This window comes from Polypterus senegalus, chromosome 5 (assembly GCF_016835505.1).
Source record: "Polypterus senegalus isolate Bchr_013 chromosome 5, ASM1683550v1, whole genome shotgun sequence".
NCBI lineage: Eukaryota > Metazoa > Chordata > Cladistia > Polypteriformes > Polypteridae > Polypterus > Polypterus senegalus.
Window position 1 is genome coordinate 16,908,694 of NC_053158.1, and position 21,010 is coordinate 16,929,703.

Here is a 21,010-nt window from a genome sequence, read left to right on the forward strand (position 1 = left end):
CATTTTGAACGTTTTCAGGAATTCCTTTGCTAAAGTACCTCAAGAACCTGCGAGTTTACTCAGATGATGAGCACCAAAGTAATTCAGATTTATACTAGCAATAGCTGGCCTGAAATCATGCCCAACAATAAACTGTTGACCTTATTTAGCTCTATAATATATACTGCTCAAAAGAATTAAAGGAACACTTTTTAAGTATTTTTTAGTATAGCATAAAGTCAATGAAACTTATGGGATATTAATCTGGTCAGTTAAGTAGCAGAGGGGGTTGTTAATCAGTTTCAGCTGCAGTGGTGTTAATGAAATTAACAACACATGCACTAGAGGGGCAACAATGAGATGACCCCCAAAACAGGAATGGTTTAACAGGTGGAGGCCACTGACATTTTTCCCTCCTCATCTTTTCTGACTGTTTCTTCACTAGTTTTGCATTTGGCTACAGTCAGTGTCACTACTGGTAGCATGAGGCGATACCTGGACCCTACAGAGGTTGCACAGGTAGTCCAACTTCTCCAGGATGGCACATCAATACGTGTCATTGCCAGAAGGTTTGCTGTGTCTCCCTGCACAGTCTCAAGGGCATGGAGGAGATTCTAGGAGACAAGCAGTTACTCTAGGAGAGCTGGAGAGGGCCATAGAAGGTCCATAACCCATCAGCAGGACCAGTATCTGCTCCTTTGGGCAAGGAGGAACAGGATGAGCACTGCCAGAGCCCTACAAAATGACCTCCAGCAGGCCACTGGTGTGAATGTCTCTGACCAAACAACCAGAAAGACTTCATGAGGGTGACCCAAGGGCCCCATGTCCTCTAATGGGCCCTGAGCTCACTGCCCAGCAGCATGCAGCTCGATTGGCATTCGCCATAGAATACCAGAATTGGCAGATGCACCACTGGTGCCCTGTGCTTTTACAGATGAGAGCAGGTTCACCCTGAGCACGTGACAGAAGTGAAAGGGTCTGGAGAAGCCATGGAGAACATTATGCTGCCTGTAACATCATTCAGCATGAGCAGTTTGGTGGTGGGTTAATGATTGTCTGGGGAGGCATATCCATGGAGGGTCACACAGACCGCTACAGGCTTGACAAAGGCACCTTGGCTGCCATTAGGTATCAGGATGAAATCCTTGGACCCATTGTCAGACCCTATGCTGGTACAGTGGCCCCTGGTGCACGACAATTCCTGGCCTCATGTGGTGAGAGTATGCAGGCAGTTCCTGGAGGATGAAGGAATTGATACCATTGACTGGCCACCACACTTTCCTGACCTAAATCCAATAGAACACCTCTGGGACATTATGTTTTGGTCCATCCAATGCCACCAGGTTGCACCTCAGACTGTCCAGGAGCTCAGTGATGCCCTGGTCCAGATCTGGGAGGTGATCCCCCACAACACCATCTGTCATCTCATTAGAAGCATGCACCGATGTTGTCAGGCATGTATACAAGAACACAGGGGCCATAGAATGTGCTGCGTACAAATTGAGTTGCTGCAATTAAATTTTGGCAAAATGGACTAGCCTGCCACATAATTTTTTCACTCTGATTTTTGGGGCGTCTTTGAATTCAGGGCTCTGTAGGTTGATCATTTTCATTTCCATCAAACGATGTGGCATCCTTTCGTTCCTAACACATTACCCAGTCTATATCAGTATAGATATCCAGGAGGATTTCTTTTTCCCATTGAGATCTGATGTGTTTTCAAAGTGTTCCTTTAACTTTTTTGACCAGTTTAGTTTAACTAAGAACAGGGTGAAAACTTTTTTACATGTCTCATTATTGTACAAATAAAACAAAATCAAAGGGCTGGCCAGTTGTACTAGCATATCCAGCCAGCACAAGTTCAGTTTATGGCTGCTGTGTAATATATTTTTGAGTAGTAGTTAATTTGGTAAAATCGCATATATTTTGAAGTCTGACATAAATAAGTAACCAAATACAGTTTGAGCAGAAAATTGATAAATTAATACATAGTTTATGTAAATATATCCTCTTTGAAAACACTGATTTTAACAATAAAATGATGTTTCATTAACCTATAATTCAGCTTCCTTCAGTTTTATAATGCAGCTTCATTGAAAAGCATTAATTAAAAGTGAAACTGATTACATCCACACCCAAGAAGGAAACAGGGGAGGGGAAATAAAATTATTAAATAACACGTACGCATTAAGTAACCATGAAATTACCACACAAGCAAAACAATAAAAAAAACAGTCACAGGATATTCAAACCCAAGATAGTGGACCAGTCAGGAAGCAGAGGCCATTATGCCACTATATTTACTCTAATGCTTCTTGATTTCTAAAAATCAGCACATAGATATTACCCTGGCTATTTACAAATATACTTTTTTCTCTCCTGTTCAGATAAATTATTATGAAAACTTGGATGTTTAAAATGTAATGCAATATGCATCAAGTAAATTAGTAATTAGTTTCAAGGGGTTAAACAACATTAAATTCTCAAATATGGATATTTTTAATTTCACAATTCATTAAACTTATTACAAATAAGTTAATTTACCTCAAGAAGTCCATTTAGGTACTTAATACACAATGAATCAGGCTCTTCAGCTGGAGAATATAAACTCCATCCAGAAAGGGCTGTGACATGAATCATTCCTTTAAGTGTTCTTTCAAGAGAAGGAAGTCCATAGAAATGGGGAGCATCTGATATGCGAAGGCACTGAAGAAGTTTAACAGCAAGCTGAGTTCTGAATGGACCAGCCAAAGCCAAGCATCTTCTGCAAGTACACATATGTGCATGATAAAAATAAAACTGAACACCTAGTAAAGAAACTGATAACTTATATAAATATGTCAAAAAAAATGTAATCCTAACATTTGATATTCAACTATGAAACCTCAAAGTTCAAGCAACATTCTATGTTAACATTAACACCTATTATAATAGTTTTATAATAAATATAATATAAATAATACAATAATAATATGTAATAATTACAGTATATATATATATATATATATATATATATATATATATTATACTAGTCGTCCCCCGCGAAGTGCTATTCCTGAAGTGCCCAGCAATACTCAGTCATGTAAACTGACATGGTCTGGTGTACTAGATCAGCAACTTCATTTGGCAAATCTGACTTAACTAGAAGCTGTATAATATGTCATTTTTTAACACACTTGAATCTAACCTTACATCACACCATCCTTTTTACCATCTTTTTATATACTGTACAGCCTTTTTGATCTTTTCCTAAAATGCTCCTCCAGCTGATGGACCAAGATGAAGCACAAAGGAAAATATTAACATTAAAGGCTGAAAATTATAAATATTGAACTTCATATTAATATGCCATAATTCTGCATTACTGTTTTTATTTACAATGAAGAGAGCGCATGCATGAATTGCATTTGTTTTCCTTTAGTACCTGTCAGTAACTGATGTGAGGCAATGAAGCAACGTGTTGAAAAAGGTTATCAGCTCTTTCTGAACTCTTTGACTGATAACTGCTTGAATGTCTTCAGATCCACTTTGTATATTTGATGCTTTGTAAATTAGTATGCTCATTAAAGGGTTAGTCTCCTACAGAAAGACAGAGAATAATGGTTAATCATTAAAACAAACAAAAAATGAATCTAATTATTTAATGCCTTTAGATTTTCTTATACTGTACAAGTTTCAAAAGAACAATTGTAAAAAGACAATAAGAAAGAATATCAACTGACAATGAAAGATAACATAATAATGATTTGAAACATAAAATAATTAGACTATTTTAAATTATTCTAATTCACATGTTTTTATAACTTCTAAAAATGCTACCCTGAGTAGAACTTTATGCAAGTTGTATATTGTATGGCAGTGCATACAACATACAGATGAGAATGACCCAAGTGGAGTCACAAGGAAAAATGGAGGATGGAATCAGAAGAACAACAACGTAATATTGGTAAACCTGCTGAAGATTTTTTTGTTGAAAGTCTATGGATGGACACTGAATGAGAATATTTCTAAACAGGTAACATTTTCTGTTTAAATACCATTTCAAGAAACCACAGGAGATCTTTACAGTCTGTCTCCATTTTGGCATGTTTAAAATAGGTGTTGAGGAAACGCAGAATATCAATAAGGAGTTTTTCATCTTCCAGGCATGACGGAAGTACTTGAAGAAATCTAAAAGAGATAAATGCATAAAATTACTTCCAGGAATCAATTCTTTTTTTATCTTACTAGGGGGCTCCACCCCTGCTTGCTTCGCTTGCCCACCCCCGGGTTTGATTTACCGGATATACAATTTAAAGAGATTTTCATCGGAATTGTTGCATATGCATTATTTTCACTTTAAAACTTTTGTAAAAAAAATACTTGTCCTTTATTTCCAGCCCCGGGTGTGGTTAAATCATTTTCTCGCAGGACATATAACGCTGCTCGCGTTGTGAAGGGGGGGCGGCTGAACGCACGTTAAGGAGATGCAGTCGGATCATGTTGCGTGCTGCTGCTGCTGGCAAGCAGCCTGTTATGTTTGTCGCGCTGCACGTCAATCATTTCAAAGCTTGTAAAGCAGCTGCACTTTTGCCACTTTGTGTCTCTGCCGCTCATGTTGTGAAGGGGGAGCTGAACGTAGTGTCTCGCGTGACGACAAATTGCAATCTCTTGGCAAGTCTCATGTTTAAGGTGCCTGCGAGACGCCAATCTCTTTCATCTCGTCGGTCTTTTAAGTGTCTTCTGAGAAGATCACGTCTCGTCATCCTGGTCTCCGTTCCACCACGATTTTTTTTGATAATAGAAAGATATTATTACAAACCACAAAACCAACATATTTTCATAATTTTTAAATTGAAAAGTTAAGCACACCACATGAAATGCTTTTTTGTTTTTAAAATATGTGAACATATGAAGATTTTTCCCTTCATTTAAACAGTATCTTTAGATAAAGGTAGTATAAAAAAAAAAAACAACATGCCACATTTATATTTTGGAAAAAAAAACAACGCAAATTTTGTATGTTGAAAAAAAGTATGCCCCTACATTTATCACTACCGCAAATAACTAAAATTAGAATAGGGTGCAAGTAATTAGAACATCACTACAGAGGATCCTGGAAGAACCTGCTTTATTTAAACCTCACACATTTAGTTTGGTTTGTTCTTTGATGTTTGAGTATGTGTTATCACCATGTCTAGATCAAAAGAGCTATCTATATGAGACCTTCAGAAAAAAGATTTTAGATGCCTAACATCATGGCAAGATTAAAATTTGCTCATAAAAACGTAAACAAAGACCAGGACTTGTGGAAGGCAAAGATACAGTTATTGGGCCAGAAGATATTATTTGGCAATAACCAAAGACAGCACCTGACCAGAAGAACCTGATACCAGCTGTAAATCATGGTGGTGGAAATGTTATGGCTTGGGACTGCTTTGCTTCATCATTGCCTGGACAGCTTGTCATCACATAATCAACCATGACCACTTCCTTGTACTAGAGGGTGATCAATGATACAGTCAGAATATTTGTCAGAAGATTGGGGCTCAAACAAAAGTGGACATTACAGCATGACAATGACCAAAAACATATAAATAAATCCATTAACGAATAGCTAAAAATAAATAAATGGAGGGTTATGGAATCAAACCCTCAGTCTGAATTCCAACAAAATGGTGTGGGGATATTTGAAACAGGCTGTGGACATAAGATGCCCCTCAAGTGTCACACAATTGAAAAAAAAAATTGCATGGAGAAGTGGGAAAAATGTTGTTCCAGTCAATGTCATAGACTAGTAGACAGGCACCTCCTATGAGAGTATACCAGTCTCTGACACTGACTAGAAGGAACATTTCTTTTTTGAGGAGTCTATTCCAGCTATTACAGTCAAGGGTGGACTTATTTTTTCCAAAGACAGAAATTACATATCTGTTTATTCTTCATTAAGTAAATTATTGCAAAATTAATTTTCACTTTTTTGTTCTTGCATAGTTACTTCACCTTTATCTAACAATACTGTTTAAATGAAGATCAAATCTTGATATGTCCACACATGTTAAAAATGGGGTTTCTTTTGGAATTAAAACACTACTTAGTTATAGTTACATGTCATTTTATGTGATTCCCAACTTAGCATATCTGTAGTTGGATATGTAAGTGAAACTGTGCTTCCTAAGGATTACTGAATTGAAAATGTAGCTTTGCTGTCTAATAATTTTAACAGTCTCAGAATTTCACATTTTTTTAGATAATGCTGAGGAGAATTACTGCAGCATTTTGAGAGTGTAGTGCAATAAAACTCTCATGTGATGTCTGTGAGAGTACCCTTGATTCTGCTATTTTCTTTCATTCTATCCTGTGGGGAGATTGGAAAAAGGCTGTGCATGCCAGACATCCCTCAAACACCACACTGCTAGAAGAAATTTGAATGGACAAAAAGGGGAAAAAAAAAAACTTTCTTCCAGTCAATCAATGCATTTAAATGAGCTTTAATACCTTAATAATAATAATAATAATAATAAACAGAATATTAATAATCAACTTAATAATTTTAATAACAAGCTTTAAAAACTTTAATTCATAAAAAATTTATTTCTAAAATGCCATATAAACCCTTATTCCAGTTAAAGAAACTGGGTTATTGGTCTCTGAGAAACCAGGTTAACACACATTGATTTTTCTGCAAGTAACCAGGCTATCTGGCCATGTAAACTCTGGGGTGGGTTACACTTAGGGATTTTGTAGTCAGTTCAAATCTGTTATATTGTGTTACTTTCACACGTTTCCAGAAGCCACAGGTAGAAGATAGTGGAAATGACTACAAAGATAAATTTCCTGAAGCAAAGATCAGGCCATCTCACTGTTCCTTCTCTTGGTTGAAATAATCTGTCTTATTATTTCAGTAATTGCTAACTTTATGTTGAATGAGCTGGCCATACGGTGCTAAGCTCATCAGCACAAATTTGAGAGCAGAGTTCAGGGTAACATGTTAACAATAATATGCATTACTGTATATAGTCCAATTACGAGTAACCTAACACAATACTTATTTGGCTGAAGTAAAAATACCCACGTTTTTACTCCAGCAGCACTAGGTATAAGGTAAAGAGACATCATACCGGCATGCCAGTCTTTAGCAGAGCACAATTGCACAACCCAGTAGAAAAGAGCACTGTGTGCAATATTAATAAAGTGTCAGTTTAGTTTTAATCCAGCTATTTGCTATTGATATGTTGAAAGAGTGTGACTGGTTGATGCAGTGGCCAGTTTTCATACTGTCAAGGATGTAAAAAGGCAATGGATTCACGGTGGCCGATGATGATGTTAAACTCCTTTTTGCAGAATTTAAAGATATCAGAGACTTTTGCCAAAGAACAAAATGGCACAAGCATACAAGTTTTTGCCTTGGCCTGGTTATTCATCTTATCCTGAATGTCAGGTACTGGTAGAGAGTTTTAGGAAAAGCCTACTTAAGTGTGGCAATTCGACAGATTAGAGCCAAGGGTGGACTTACTTTTTCCAAAGATAAAAATAGCACATTTGTTCAATTTTACTCTGATTAAATTATTGAAATGTCAACATTTCATTGATTTTTTTAAATTAAAGATACACTTTAAATAAAGATCAAATCTTGATATGTCTGTAATGCCATTTGAAGGGAACATCACCCTAAAGAACTTGTAAATGCACATAGCAGTGTTTCATTTAAGCAGAAACAGAGAGGCTCTCTGGAGATAATGTTTCTCATTTGGAAAGACATGTAGTTTAAACTTGTAAATTGTTTCCACAGTTATTTATTAAAATTTTGGGTCAGACATGTAATCTTTCACCATAACCGCACTTCTGCAACCTGCCCTGTATTGTATCTCTGCTGCATTTGAAGCCATATTAACTAGTAGTGTTAGAACAATGTAGACGAGAATAGGTTACTCAGCCCAACAAAACTAGCCAGTCCTAGCCACTTAATTCTTATACCAAAAAAAAAATAAAATAAAAAGCAAACATCAAGTCGAGTTTTGAATGTCCCTAATGTCCTACTGTTTGCCACACTACTTGGTAGCTTACTCCAGCTGTCTGTGGTTCTCTTGGTAAAGAAAAACTTCCTAATGTTTGTGTGATATTTACCCTTAACAAGTTCCCAACAGTGTTTTTATGTCCTTGATGAATGCATTTTAAAGTAACAGTGTCAATCCACTTTGTGCTAATCCCCTTCATAATTTTAAGCATTTCAATAATGTCACCTCTTAATCTTCTTTTGCTTAAACCAAAAAAGTTCAAGTCTTTTAATCTTTTCTCCTAATTCACCCCCTGAAGCTCTGGAATCAGCCTAGTTGCTCTTTTCTGGACCCTTTCTATCGCTTTAATGCCGTTTTTGTAGCCTGGAGACCAAAACTGCACACAGTACTCCAGATGACGCCTCACTAGTACATTATAGAGCTTGAGTATACTGTAGCCTCCTTGGACTTGTACTCTACACATCAGGATGCTATAAAACCTAACATTCTGTTAGCCTTCTTAATTGCTTCTGGACACTATCTAGCAACAGACAGAGTGGAGTGCACTATGGCTCCAAAATCCTTCTCATAAGGGGTACTTTTGATTTTTAGACCTCACATTGTGCATTCAAACTTCACATATTTACTTCCTACATGTAATACTTCACATTTACTTACATTAAATTTCATCTGGCACAAATTTTCCCAAGCCTGTATGCTGTCCAAGTCCCAAAGTAATGATTCAACAGATTCTAGATCATCTGCCAATTCAACAACCTTGGTATCATTTGCAAACTTAACCAGCTTGTTACTTGGATTTCTATCCAAATAATTCAAATTTCTCCATTACAAAAAAAAATCTTGGAAGGCTTGGAAGAAGAGGATACATGATTTTCTCTGAGACACTTTAACGTCCCGCGAGACAAGGCAGTGAGACAAAAGGACAGCTGCTGCACAGGCTTTTAAATGATCGACACGCAGCGCGACAAGCAGAACACACAGCTCAGCAGCAGCAAGACAGCAGCTCATCTGACTGCATCTCCTTAGCTTGCGTTCAGCTCCCCCTTCACAACGCGAGCGGCAGAGACACGAAATGGCTGGCGCACAGTGCGCCCCGAGGGGGTGGGCGGTTGAAGAGAGCAGAGGCCACAGCCCCCTAGTATATTAAAAATATCAGCGGCCCTAGCACTGACCATTGTGGAACATCACTCTGGATGTCACAAGAGTTCCTCACACCATGACTCTGCTTTCTTTATATGAGACAATTTTAAACTCATTCACAAACAAAACACCAAATTCCATTTTCATTTAGTTTGACCTGAACTCTTAACTTCTGTTAGTTTGATTACTATGATTAATTTAGTTTTAAATTACTACAGTCATGTAAAGTAAACAGTAAAATCTATTAAAGAAAATATTAGGACATATACCTGCTCATAACATTGTGCCATTCATGAGATTCTAGGAAGTATTTACAGCTGTCCGACTCAATCTTTTTGGCCAGTCTGTCATTTAGGAAGTAGAACCGCATTCTTGTTAGTGAGGAACTCACAATGCCATGTGAAGCTGCACCGTTTATAGTGTCTAGGCAGTCCTGCAGTCCAGTAATAACATGTGTAACTTTTAATAACAGACATTCAGCTGGAGCCATTTTCAGGCTTTCCAAAAATCTATAAAAAATGTAATTGGTAAAGGATGAGTAAATAAAAGATTAACACATTTCTACAAGTGTACCAGCACATTAAAAGTACAAATGTTTCTATGATAATGTCCTAAAATGTCTGAATATGCCCTGTTATATAAGAGAAAAAGGGTAAAAATCACATTAAACTAAAAATCACACTAATTATCAATTAATTCACATTAAGTACATCTTGAAGCGTACAAAAAAAAAATCCAAGATTTTTCTTGCAACTTTTCTTATTAAGAGCAAAAGCTGAACAATCACAGTAAGTATCAGCTAGGGGTTTTCAGTATGTTATTTTACACACTATATATAATCTAAAAAAATTACATTCTGAAACAATTTTCAGTACAGGAGCAGCTCCTCTCTTACCTGCTATTCTAAAATATGCTAAACAAATTAGGGAAAAAGCAGGAGACAGCAATAACATGAGAAAAACTATTTAGAGAGTTCTCACTCTTCATTAGAACAATTAATTTTTGCGATATCAGTTCTGGTCATTACATTTGGCAAAAAGTACAATTACAATTTGATTAAAACAGCAACTGAATTGAAAATGAACGCAAACCATGAACATGTTTTCTGTCAATAAACACACTTCTCTTTTGTCATAAATGTATATACTTTAGTTTACTAGATTTAGAAAAAAATCACTGCTAATGTATCCAACACTTCACAACATGAAAACATTCATCATGATGTTCAAGACAATACATAAGAAAGCACAACCTATTTACTACACCAAACAGATTGCCATATATATGTTTACTTATGGAACTTACTCTTCAGAATAATTTTGATGGTTTTGTAAAAGATTTTCAATCCCATCATACCAAGCACGATTCCATGCAAACTTTAACATATTCCATGAAGGTTTCCGAGTTAGAGAGTCCAAATGAGGAGGCATTAAAACACAGTATGGGCTTGCTACATGATGAGATGCAACTCGAAATGGAAGGCAATAGCTGTAAAACAGAAAAAAGTTTAGAAATTAAATATGTACATATAAATGTAAACATCAAAGGGTTTATTACATTTTCAAAATAATATGCGCCCCCTTAGAATGATAACATCCTGAAAATACTTTCATTCAGTCTGAATTATTTGAAATTTACAAATGTCTCCAATCAGTGACGTATAACTCAAGGGTAACATTGTAGGATATTCCAATCATAATTTTGCTTTTGGTGTACACATTTAGTTGCAGCCTCTTGAGATTTGTGGTTGGAAAACACCAATTATAATCAAGAGAACTTTCTTATCCTTTGTAGATGAGAGCTTGTTTGTTTGTTTGTGTCTCGTTTTTGCCTATGAACCTTCAGGCCTGTCTGCTACTCAACTGCCTTTTGTGATGTGCTTGGCACTGAACAGATGTTGCTGCTCCTCACAGTCTTCTTACAAATATAGAGTTTTTAGTCATGTTCAATGATTAATAAGCACAACACTTACACTTCATTAAGAATTCTGAACACATATGTACCATGTACTGGGGGATTATCAATAGATGGGCTTACAGAGACCGTGCTATTATTACAATAAATTTTTGTCGCCACTAGTAAATTGGGCCCCTGGCTTCTGCAACCTAAACTTTTTTGAATTTCCAGAGCATATCAGGCAATATTGAGGGTTACTTTTTGCTTGTCTGAGCATCTTATCCGCTTGTTGTTTCTTAGTCTCCGTCACTTAATCTCTTTCTGGACTGTGCATGATGCTCAATAGATGGTGCTGTTCCTATTCTTTATACGTCATATAATGGCTTTTGAAATGTGCTAGATAAAAATCATAGAAGCTGCATCCAAAGGCAAATTAGAAGGGGGTGATGCCAGAAAATGAGGAAGAAATATAAAATCCAGCCTAAATGGAGCACGATGACATGAGACAAACAGGAGAAAACTATGGCTGGGGGATTAAGCAAGTACAAATAATCATGCTCAGACCTGAAATAAGCTCACAAAGAGAGTGGGTAGAATAGAGTATTCGTTAATGAAGTAGGGTAAAATATTTGTCAAGATGGTGTTTCAAATATGAAAGAAGAATTGAAAGAATATGATTAGTTACAATGGGGAAAAACAGTTAGGCTGATAAGGGATAGGATCATATACAGAACAAAATTCACTTTCCTTTTTTCCACGTTCAGTTAAAACATAGCAAAATCAGAGTCTAGGGTTTTACCCTGTGGGTTATATAATACAAGTATTGCCACACCAGGTTTTCTCGAGGCAGCTGATGCACCTTAGAGACACTGCATTCTAAGTTGTGAAGCAACATCTGCCTTTACATGGTGCAGTAATTCCACCTTTTTCACATTTCAGCCCGGACACTGATCATTCCAAGACGCAACTGATAAATTAGTCATAACTAAGATTAAGCTATAAGAAAAATGTGACTAAAATACTACTGCTTAAACTTGAAAAGTTAGCAGCAAACAGATGCCTACCCATAAGTACCATTCATAATACTGCCTGACCTCAAAACAGTCCCTCCTATGAACCTCAACCTGTGAAATAGTCACATGTAATAGTCACTTCCTAAATGTAAAGGGGTTGAGAAAAAATGTAGTAAAACCATTTAATGAAACAAACTGTAGCCCAAAAAATAATTACTTCAACACTGAAAAGTAAAATGTAATAAAGAAGGCAACTTACCGTCCTATTACTGTGGCTGGTAAGGTGAAAGGAGGAGGTGGCACTGAAAAAGGCACTGATGAATCATCTGTCCTGTTTGCAAACACATACAAAAAATAAAAAGGATGGACTGCTAAAAAGAATCATCATTATATCTTTCAGGTTTCTCTTCGGACTAGTTGGCATTATTATGAACAAGCAAGCATTAAATATGAAATCAAAACACATTAAGAGCACCAATTTTCTTTCTAAGCATACATATTCATATATGACAATAATATTTATATACAGTATATTCAAACTCTACTATTCCAGTTTAGAGTTGTGGGAAGCATGCATCTATTCCAGCATCAACATTAGGCACAAGACAGAAATCAGTAAAGCATAGGATGCTTGCCTTTTGCAGCATCCATTCAGGTATACACCACACTCACTTGGGGCTAATTTGAAATTTAACTTACCAAATATGAAAAAGTGAGAGAGAAAAAAAATCCCAACAAGCATGAATAGAATGTTCACAATACTGACTATACAAGTCTCTATGTTTTAATTAATTACAGCAGCAGCTAAAGTTAGAATACTAAATACAAAAACAATTGGGTAGCATTCATCACACATTGGGTGTAGAAAAGAATCAGTCCCCTTCTAAATACTAACATTTTATTGCTTTGCATTCTGAAATGAAGACACATAGAAAAATATTTTAAGCAACACCTCAGAAAAGTAAACAAAATAAAAAATAAAAAACAGAATCCTTGAGATGGCTAAAGGATTACCCCCTCTAAAAAAATACCTGTAAACTCAATTAGGTGTAACTAAGCACCATCTCCATTGCACACAAGCTAACTGGCTTCTATCTGTGATCCTTTATAATCATTCTGTTAAGTCCCGCATAAAAGTATCTATTCTTGTAGTATTACAGCGCTTGGAATTGCAACTGAAAGCTCAGTTCACAATCAAGAAGTGCAAAGTATTTGGTACTACTAGGACCCTTGCCAGATCAGGCCGTCCCTCCAAACTGGATGGAAGAGTGAGGAAGAAACAGGTTAGAGAAGCTACCAAGAAGCCTATGGCAAATTTAAACCTGTTGCATGTCATTGTGTGGCAACAGTATCACAAATGTGGCTTGTATGGCAGGTTCAAGAAATGCCCCAGTTAAGTCTCGATTGAGCTTTGCCAAAATACACCTTGAAGATCCTGAGGCAAAAATGGAAAAAGGTGTTATGGTCAGATGAAACCAAAACTGAACTATCTGGCCTCAACGCCAAGTAGAATATCTGGCAGAAAGCCAATACAGCTTACCATCCGAAGAGCACCAGAACTACAGTAAAGCATGGAGGCGGCAGTATCCTGTTTAGATGGTGTTTGTATGCAGCAGGCACTGATGCACTTGTCAAGATAGAAGGGAAAATGGATTGGGCAAAATATCGTCAAATTCTTGAGGAAAACCTGCTGCCCTCCTCAAGAATGATGTCAATGGGAAGAAGGTTGACCTTCCAAAATGACAATGTCCTGGAGCACACAGCAAAGATGACCACACGGTGGCTGAAGAAGAAAAAAGTGACTATCTTTACGTGGCCTAGTCAGAACCTAGATTTAAACTCTATAAAAAATCTGTGGAATGATTTGAAGATTGCAGTCCACCAACGGTTGCCACCCAATTGTACAGAGCTTGAACAGTTCTGTAAGGAAGAATAGGCAAATACTACACAGTACAGACGTGCAAGTTGGTAGAGACATATCCAAACAGACTCACGGTTGTAATCATAGAAAAAGTTGGTTCCACAAAGTACTGATAGAGACAGGTGATCCTTTAACCATCTCAGTGGTTCTGTTTTTTTGTTTTTTTTTTCTAAACTGTTACTATTATGTCTTTCACTTGGCTTTATAAGTTGCAATGAATAAATATAGCTGGGAAAATATTTTTGTGTGTGTTTTCGTCTTCATTTCAAGCCGCAAAGCAACAAAATGTGAATATCCTGAAGGGGATTATATCTGCTGTAAACTGGTATTTCACTGCAAGCTGCATAATTTTGACTGCTGTAAAGATGTGTCATTATAAAAAAAATTCAAGTAGAAATTTTTACCAAATATCAGTTCGTGCAACCTCATCAAACAACAAGAGGCACATCAATGAAGCAGCTTCGGTAATGCAGCCTTTATTTTCCATAATTATCAATGAAGCTAGAAGAAGGTGTAAAAAAGAAATGATTATGTTAAAAATTAGCAACACATATAAAATGTTTTTGAAAAACAATTCTCCAGATCCTTTGCAAATTTTGAAATTACTGGCGCACTAGTCTCTTGCTACAAGAAAAATCAACCTTGAAAATGCCACCATTCCAAACAGAACAGCGCTCCCGACTATTATGATTACACTGTGCCTTTTCCAAGGTATCACGCTGTGTATGTCAATCACTGTGATGCATTCCAAAGTAAACAGAAAAACATTCTGACCTGCCTTTGCAGTGTAGGAGTGAAGAAAAGTTGCTCTCACAATATGTTGAAAATTCTACATAAAAGTAGCTATTGGGAAGGTGAGGATAATAGTATTATAGTTGCTAACCAATAAATGTATGAAGTATCACAGACAGTGAACATAATAGTAAATGAGGATACTCGTTTTAAGGTAACTTTACCAAAGATCTGTTATGAAAATGTTATCACAAGTTGGTAAGCAGAATTGGAATGCGAGTGAATTGTTAAATGTAGAGGATGCTGTACTGACACTGAAAAAGCAGATTTAAAAGAGGGACACAAAGGCCTGAAGGAAAATGCTGAAAAGAGTAAGGTGATTGTGGTAGGCAAATGGGCAGGAGGCTTGTAAAAAGTGGGCTCCAGGGCCTGAGGCATAAAAGAGGGGAAAAAAAGTAGAAAAGAACTCTAAAGTGCTCAGTCTCCCTGGTACTAAAGGGAAGGCCATGTATTGTAGCCATAAACCATCTCTAAAGTTGCTTGACTTATTAACATTTTGAGGGGAAAGGCCAAGCAGTAAAAATGTTTTCATCTAGTTCAGCATGAGTCTATGCTGCTGTGATAGTATCAATAAAATGATCGACTGTAAAGCTAAGGGACCCCATAATAAAACAAAAAAGTTTGTTGCAATCAGGGCCATGCAATGTTTTAATGTGGCACTGCTGCTTGTTAATCTAGTAATAAGTAGGCAGTATGGTGTGGTGTGGTGTGGTGTAGTGATTAAGGATTTTAAACCCTGAAGATGTAGGTCCAAACCCTACACCAAAAGTAAAAAAAAAGAAATGTAAATAATTGTATCTTAAATATTGTAAGATGCATTGGAGAAAGCCAAATAACAGGCAATAATAATAAACTCCCTGCACCAGGTGACCTGGGCTACATAGCTGCCTTCTACCAAAGTTGAAATTTCTGGTAGTATTATCAACAACAGGGGCACAAGTAACCTGGATCTCCATATTGTCATATTCTTTTGAGACTTGATAATATAAGCAATGTAGTGAGAAGGAAAGGCAAAGATAAAACTTTATTCAGAACAGGTGACGGCATAACAAGGGACCATGGAAGGATGAAGTAAAACACTATTATATATGACAAGTCTACGAATGTGTGATATCTGCTGCCAGCAGCCAGCAGTTTGAGTCAAGAAGTGTATTTGCTGCAAGGTTTAGTTCATGTTGATAAGAAACCTGCCTGCAGAAAGCAGACGATAAACTTGACAATCAACAAACAAAAGAGACAGAAAGTTGCTCAGAGCAGAATTTCACTATACATTCTTCCAAACCAGAAGAACTATAAGTTTCTAAAACATCTGCAAAGAAACCATAAAAAAATCTAAATATTTTAAAATATTTTTCCATTCCAGAAATAGATTTAGGAACTGCATATTTTGAAATGAACATATCTATTTGTAAGCATAACTGAAATGTAAACATACCTCGAAGAAACAATAGGATGTTTGATGGCTCCTGAGCTAGAGAGTGCCGTAGAATGGGGTCTGCATACACAAGCTTTCGAAGTAGGGAAACACAAGGTAACAAAAGGCTCTCCAAACCCTAAAAGGTTATTAAATATTGTTGAAAAAAAAAAAATAGGAAAAAAAAAAAAAAACATACACTAGACTGTCAAGACTCCGTGTCCTTAACATTAATAAGCTCTCAGCAAAATACCAGAGTCACATAGTAAACAGGACCAAAGGGACAGTGGAACAATGAGGGAGTTGGACACCAACAGTAATTTTATTGTGCAAATTTTAAGTAATATATATATATATATAGATATAAATAGACAATCCTTAAAATCACAAAAACAGTAACTTCAAAGTGCACTCCATTTCTTCAGTAAAAAATAAATAACATTATTTGTGTGCCATTAAAATTTGGTGACTAAAGTGACCCAGCTTTAAAAATTAAAGAAAATATTGCCAGCAAGACTGACAAACCTGTCTGATCACAAACCCCGATATAAAGTGTGTGTCATTAGCCTCAATTAAGTAAAATGAAACTGTTTGCAATGCCCTCTTTATAACAAAGCACTTAGCGCATTTAAAGTTATGTATTCAGATGTGCTACGTTACATAGACAAATTTAATTTCATCACATAGACAAATTTAAATTAGTGCCTTAGTTTATAAATTAAAAAAGTGTTATAAAAATGGTTGAATTATTAAAGTTTTAATGTGATAAAGCATCACCAGAACAGGTAGTAATTAATCATTACAGTATAAGTTATTGTACTTGTTTTTAAAGCTTCTAAAAGTGAACAAGCAAAGAATGTATCAATTTACAGCTGAAAAATAGCATATGTTACCAAAAAAGTAACCTACCTTTCCATTTTTGTCTATACATTCATTTATAACTTGCAAAATTTTTTCCACAGCACCTAAACTCTTCAGTGCATCATGCATTGTACTATCTAGAAATAAAATAAACAAAAGTCACGAAAATGTAATTATAAATGTGCTAAAGAATAGTTTAACAAGTATCCTGAAGACAGAAAATTTCAAAGGTGAGACAGGCAATAACCCGATGGGACCCTCACAAAAATTAAACTAAGTTGCAGATGTTGAATCTAGGTTAAATTTTAAGGATTGTAGGCCCACATCTCTAGCAGTCTTCTCTAGTATATTTAGACTTGGCGATGGTTCTTGGCTTATGTTGGCTGGTTGAATTGGTTATTAAACAGACATAATGCTGATGGCTAGGTTATCGTGTGCAGCTGTACAGAATTAGCCACATAACCCATACCACTAGCACAAAGCTGGATGTTTAGAGTGCAGCGCCTGAACGATAGCAGCTGTACATTGAACATCAGAAAAAATCAAGAGCCATGCCAATGATTAGGCTTTAGTAAGGACAGTCTCAGTCAAAGTGAACTAGTAACTGTGATTTTTGTGATCATTTGTGGGAAAGGAAGGCAGCCAAATAATGATAGCATATTTCCCAATTTGTGTTATCGTGCTTTTCAATGTATTTGTGTTTCACTATTGACTTTATTTAAAGTAGGTTTCCCTAATTAACAGCTATTCATATAATGTGTGAAAAACCCAGCTCAAATTATTGTGTATATGTGGTAGCTACTCAGTATAATGAAACTTTTTAGACTGTGTTTGGTGTCCTAAATAAATGTTAACATTTGATTGAGTAATACACTTTTAAATGACATGTCAATAGGTTATTTCCAGCTGGTAGCAAGGACTGAAGAAGCCCATTGTCTTGTTAGGCTCAGGGACCCAGGAACTTGGGAGTTTATCCTTGCTCTTGCACAACACAATAAAAAACAATTTCTCTGCACACTTTCAATTGAAATTTATGCCTATTTTTCTTCCCTTTTATTTTTATATTTCATTGTCAGTTTTTGCAGTGTTGAATTTGCTTTCATAGAGATTGAACTGTATTGAGTGAAAATGTACTAAAATTCATGAGACTTGACTCAGTTGATTGCTTTTAAATGGATACGGTACCTAGACAAATCATTCCCCCTAAGAGCTTTGTACAACATAAATAAATCCTACTCTGGGGTGCATTATTTTGAAAGGTCATCAGGTTATTTTAACATCAGTGGATATGCACTACACATATGTTATTTACATTTTACATATTAGAAATAATCAAATAAAATGTTTCATGATAGCATACTCTTGTCACATTCCAGATGCAGCACGTCTATGGCTTTCTGGGTTTGTTTACTTTTACATTCATCAAAATAAAATTAATAAATAAAGCATCAAATTGTTGGAAAAACAAATTGGGAATTTACAAAATACTGAAGTATAGGAAGACACACTTGACCAATGGATTTAGTTTTTACAACAAAAATAAGGGATATATAAAATTATAACACCTGTTTCCCCAAAAATTTCTTTCCACTATGAGTTCCGATGAATCAGTCACATTTGCATTAAGAAAGAGGCACTTGAAAGGACTTTACTCCAGGATACTCAAACTTGCAGCCACACAAACTTACAGCATAATTGACCAATGCATTGCCACCAATAACCTAAAAAGCCTACCACTGAATGTGGGGATAAAATTGAATATGTGAAGAAAATGGCCATTGGAACATGAGAAAAACAGGTCCTGATAAAACAAGAAGCTGTTCTTGGTTCCCAAGGAAGCAGCGCTAACCACAGCACAATCTCTTTTTGTGTTTAAATAAAATACACTTGACACTATACCTTGCATTATAATAACAAGCTGCTCAACTGCAGATTTTCTGAGTGGCATGTCCACGGTTTCTGACGTAAAGATATGATAAACTTTGCCGACACAGTCCACCTATTTAATAAAAAATGTTTAAAGACATAGTTAGTCTCATGAGCTGACCTTTTGCCTCCATGCAAACCAGTAGCTGAAAATGATCTACAATCAACATATTCATACATTTTCCTAAAACATTATTTTAGAGGCTTTGAACATCTTACAGAAAAAAGGGTGTACATATTTATGGATGTTAATATTTCTTTGAATATACTCTACAATATGTTTCTGTTCAGCCTGCTATTTTTGTGCTTTACTGTTTAATGGTTGAATGTTTTAAAAATGATATTTGTAAATTAAAAGCGAGGAAACTATTCATTCCATCATAATAATCTGGCCAGCTCATAGCAATGTTTTCATAATGTCTCAGTACATCAGGCCTGCCAAACTGTGTTATATATAAGTCAGTCTAAAACAACTCAAATGATTCTTTAAACAGAACAATACCTTGAAAAATGATTTCTCTGTGTCAAGTTTCAAGTCAATGGGTTGGTCAACAACAAACAAATTAACCAAAGATGCCAGAAGTGATCCTTCTATGTGTGGGCGTTTTTTGTTGGCTCCCTCTTCATTTGTCAGATGCCACGTTAATTGCTTTACAGCTGTAGCCCTCACCCTTCAAATGGGGAAAAAATGTTGAAGTTTCATATTTAGACCTAATTATTTTAACAAAAGTAAGTTAGCTTTTATGTGTAACCTGAATTAAAGTAATTACAGTTTTTCTCCTTTTCACAACATATCGAAAGTTGCAAGCACCATAGCAACACCTGGTGCAAGGCATGCATCATTTCTGGGTAAGAAGTTAGAACACATAAAAACGTATGCTTAGTCCAACAGGGAAAATTTAGGATGGCAAGTTAAATGTCTTTCAGATAAGGTTGGAAAGCCAGAGCATCCAGTGGAAAAAGCCCAGGCACACAGCTAGAACTTGCAAACTTCATATAGACAGTGGCCTGGCAAGACCAGGATTCAAACCTAATAATGTGGAGCTAAGAAGCAGCTGTGTTTATCCACTATGGCACTATGTCACTGTGTGACCCAAGGAAAAAAAAAAAAAAAAAAAGATTGGTTTGCCAACTTGAAAATTATATTTCTGGACAATGATTTGCAGAAAATACAGTAGTTTGCAGTTAGTGAAGTCAGATCACATAATAAGTTAAGAATGCTATATATGGGCATATTTAAATATTAAAGATAAATATTAAATATAAATAATAAAAAATACTAAATATAATACTAAATAAACAATACATTTTAAATATAAGAATGAGCACCTCTGGTATGACAACACATTTTACCTAAGCAAATACATGTAATGCAAGAAGTTTTTGCCACAAAAAGATTTAAAAATCTACCTTACCTAATATATGTTTGTTTGGGCAGCAATGCATACATAGATGTTTAAACAATAACAACACGCCAAAACTTACACATTTATGTAGTACAATGTACTGTGGCCTGAATTTCTTTTATTTTGCACTACAAACTAAGCATGTGAGCTTTTATGAGAAAATTAATAAAGAAAAATGTATCACCATTCCACTGCCTGAAAACGAAAAGCAGCTGTCTGTCTATCAATCATCACAGATGGGAGGGCTAATTAAGAACAGAGAGAGTAGTAGATAATGGCATGGCCATAATGACCAGCTATTTTTTAATTTTCTGTAGCCATTTAAGATTATTATTATTATTATTATTATCATCATCATATTGCCTGTTGTTTTCTCACCCTTGATCCAGTTTCCCCAAATGTGTTTTAATAGATACTTTTGTGAATGACAGAGATTTGCAGGATTACCTGGATCATCTGAAATTAAATCAACTAAGGAGGTAATGTATGACCCAATCATGAAAACAGAAGGGTTAGGGGCATTACAAACATTTAAAATTCCAACAACTACTAACATTTACTAATATCCTAATAAATGTCCAAGTCCTTCTAATGGAAAATGACATTTGAGTATTCCTCAAAAATTCTACATGTTGCACACCCACTAAACACATTTTATCTCTAAA

General features: G+C 35.9%; 1 protein-coding gene across 1 annotated transcript in view; it reads right to left on the reverse strand.

Annotated features, from left to right (window-relative positions):
* The window catches only part of rttn (rotatin), a 149,932-nt gene that overhangs the window by 72,122 nt on the left and 56,800 nt on the right, over nucleotides 1–21,010 (reverse strand). Inside the window, exons 19-29 of the mRNA XM_039754351.1 lie at nucleotides 19,442–19,610; nucleotides 18,913–19,012; nucleotides 17,062–17,150; nucleotides 16,174–16,291; nucleotides 14,351–14,447; nucleotides 12,285–12,356; nucleotides 10,422–10,604; nucleotides 9,386–9,625; nucleotides 4,017–4,149; nucleotides 3,404–3,558; nucleotides 2,524–2,743 (exon numbers count right to left, since the gene is read on the reverse strand). Coding sequence (XP_039610285.1) covers nucleotides 2,524–2,743; nucleotides 3,404–3,558; nucleotides 4,017–4,149; nucleotides 9,386–9,625; nucleotides 10,422–10,604; nucleotides 12,285–12,356; nucleotides 14,351–14,447; nucleotides 16,174–16,291; nucleotides 17,062–17,150; nucleotides 18,913–19,012; nucleotides 19,442–19,610 — 1,576 coding nt within the window. The remainder of the gene's footprint in view (nucleotides 1–2,523; nucleotides 2,744–3,403; nucleotides 3,559–4,016; nucleotides 4,150–9,385; nucleotides 9,626–10,421; nucleotides 10,605–12,284; nucleotides 12,357–14,350; nucleotides 14,448–16,173; nucleotides 16,292–17,061; nucleotides 17,151–18,912; nucleotides 19,013–19,441; nucleotides 19,611–21,010) is intronic.